Source organism: Oratosquilla oratoria, chromosome 33 (assembly GCF_046742065.1).
Source record: "Oratosquilla oratoria isolate Oo_2021 chromosome 33, ASM4674206v1, whole genome shotgun sequence".
Classification (NCBI taxonomy): domain Eukaryota; kingdom Metazoa; phylum Arthropoda; class Malacostraca; order Stomatopoda; family Squillidae; genus Oratosquilla; species Oratosquilla oratoria.
The window spans coordinates 38,847,608-38,850,653 of record NC_134809.1 but is presented as its reverse complement, the minus strand read 5'-3'; the positions used below and the strand labels follow the sequence as shown (position 1 = coordinate 38,850,653).

At 47.6% G+C, this 3,046-nt stretch overlaps 1 protein-coding gene across 1 annotated transcript; it reads left to right on the top strand.

The window, feature by feature from the left end:
- The first annotated feature begins 263 nt into the window (after positions 1–263).
- On the top strand, positions 264–1,621 carry LOC143018024 (uncharacterized). Its single transcript, XM_076173064.1, has 2 exons — positions 264–667; positions 909–1,621. Exons 1-2 carry the CDS (start codon positions 264–266, stop codon positions 1,216–1,218), a joined length of 714 nt encoding a protein of 237 aa, XP_076029179.1. The 3' UTR covers positions 1,219–1,621.
- Positions 1,622–3,046: the final 1,425 nt, after the last annotated feature.

Genomic DNA, 3,046 nt, shown 5'->3' with positions numbered 1-3,046 from the left:
ACCTTCCCCGGTCCTGGGAGTACTCGTTTGGAGAAGATCACAAGCTAGTGGCCTGGTCTCCCGACTACTCGCTACTGGAGGGCTGGAGGAGGAGAGATGACGTTATCCTAAAGTGGGCCAACGACGCGGAGGGGGCTAAGGTTCTATATAAGATTCGACCCCTCTCCGCCCCGGCCTCCACGCCCTCCAGGATTTCCACCTCTAACACTCTGGACGTATTAGGTGCTCTCCTGGAGAACCCTCGTTTAAACCCTGATGGGCATATGTTTGTCGACAGGTCGGGGGACTCACCGGCGGTAGCACTCCCCCCAAACGCCTGGTTCCCGCAGGAGAAAGGGGAGAAAGCCTTAGACATCCCTGCTCTCGAGCGGGCCCAAGACCAACCCAAGACGGTTCCTCCTCGACGGCATATCCCTTCATCATTCCCCGTCGTCCTGCCACCACCCTTCGCGCCGGAGGGCCTGCGCGATTGCTTGTGGCACTCGGGCAGGGACCCCGCCCTCCCCCATCAACTTAGTGAACCGAAGGCTAAGTTGCTGACGACGGAGGCCTCGACCAGACAAGACCTTGCCTCTACCATCTCGACCGTCACGGCAATGGCGATGATGAGGAACTGGCTGACGACGCTCGCCACGAGCTTTGAGGACTTCCCGCGGGAAGAATTGAGGTGAGTGGGATATTTCAATCTATAGAGGGTCCAGACCTGTCCTGGCGAGAGACGCTCAGGTAGCGTCTTCACCCAGGACGGAGCCTCTTGACTAGCGCCCGAGGACGAGGTCGTTCGGAAACGACCTCGGCTTCGCATATGTTATACGTTCTACAATTGAGCGATGTGACTTTATTACACCCTCCGGGGATCGGGATCCTTCTCGCCCTACTAATTTGATTCGCGTGTTTTCTGTATGCAGAGACACCCTGGCGGCACTCTCTACCGTGGCAGAGGGTACAGCCAACATGGCGTCATCAGCCCTACCCCCAGCAGCGAGGGCCTTCACCGCGGCTCGTCTGGCAGCTCGTCAGTCTGCAGCGCGGTCGGCCCCGGAGATAGCTCGCCGGGGCGTGGTGAGAGCAGCTCCCCTTTCCCGTGGTCTGTTCGACCGGGAAGCGACAGACCGCGTCTTCGCTACGGTCCCGACCGTCATCCAGATCCAACAACCCTCCCAACCGGAGATTCCAGGACTTCCTTCGGAGACACGCGATAGTGACCATCTCCGCTAGCACAGTTCTGGACTTCCTGTCTTGGCTAGCTGACACCACCAACAGGGCACCGGAAGGCCGACCCAGGCCATGCCCCCCACGCCCACAACATCAGAGGCCTCGCGGCATCGCTGGCGTTTCTCCGCACCCACTCTGTGGAACGGGTGCAGGACCTCGGGGGCTGGGCATCAGCAACTTCCTTCAGGACACGGTATCTCTACCACTCGATCACCCCTGTCCCATGTGTCGCCATGGGAACGGCTCCACCCCTCTTCGCAAAAGAAGGGGGGGGGGGCAAAGGGCGACCGAGGGGTAGGGGAAGGCCCAGGAACCGCTGAGCAAGATACAATATTCTACATAGAATTTATGCACTATGTGAATTGTACAATATTATTTTTATAAAAAATAAATAAATAAATGAATATATATATATATATATATATATTGATATTGATATCGATATCGATATAAGTAAAAAAAAAAAAAAAAAAAAACAGGTCGAAATGGACATGACTTCTCCTATCCAACTTAAGCTAATCTATAGTCATGATGGTCAAGAACTTTACCATGTTGAAATTAATTTCAACGCTCACTGTGACTCAGGTCGAAATGACCATGACTTTTCCTATTCAACTTGAGCTAATCTACAGTCATGATGGTCGAGAATTTTACCATGTTGACATTAATTTCGACGCTCACCGTGACTCAGGTGGAAATGGACATGACTTTTCCTATTCAACTTGAGCTAATCTACAGTCATGATGGTCGAGAATTTTACCATGTTAAAATTGATTTCGACGCTCACTGTGACTTAGGTCGAAATGACCATGACTTTTCCTATTCAACTTAAGCTAATCTGTAGTCATGATGGTCAAGAATTTTACCATGTTAACTAATTCAACGCCCACTGTGACTCAGGTCGACATGAACAGGACTTTTCCTATTCAACTTAATTTAATCTACAGTCATGATGGTCGAGAATTTTACCATGTTAAAATTAATTTCGACGCTCACTGTGACTTAGGTCGAAATGACCATGACTTTTCCTATTCAACTTAAGCTAATCTGTAGTCATGATGGTCAAGAATTTTACCATGTTAAACTAATTCAACGCCCACTGTGACTCAGGTCGACATGAACATGACTTTTCCTATTCAACTTAATTTAATCTACAGTCATGATGGTCGAGAATTTTACCATGTTAAAATTAATTTCGACGCTCACTGTGACTTAGGTCGAAATGACCATGACTTTTCCTATTCAACTTAAGCTAATCTGTAGTCATGATGGTCAAGAATTTTACCATGTTAAACTAATTCAACGCCCACTGTGACTCAGGTCAACATGAACATGACTTTTCCTATTCAACTTAATTTAATCTACAGTCATGATGGTCGAGAATTTTACCATGTTAAAATTAATTTCGACGCTCACTGTGACTTAGGTCGAAATGACCATGACTTTTCCTATTCAACTTAAGCTAATCTGTAGTCATGATGGTCAAGAATTTTACCATGTTAAACTAATTCAACGCCCACTGTGACTCAGGTCAACATGAACATGACTTTTCCTATTCAACTTAATTTAATCTACAGTCATGATGGTCGAGAATTTTACCATGTTAAAATTAATTTCGACGCTCACTGTGACTTAGGTCGAAATGAACATGACTTTTCCTATTCAACTTAATTTAATCTACAGTCATGATGGTCCAGAATTTTACCATGTCAAAATTTATTTCAACGCTCACTGTGACTCAGTGATATCACGGTATGATGACGTCAGTGATAAATTGACGTCACCATGTAGTCCTATGACGTCAATTTGTGTCCCTGTGACGTCACGAGAC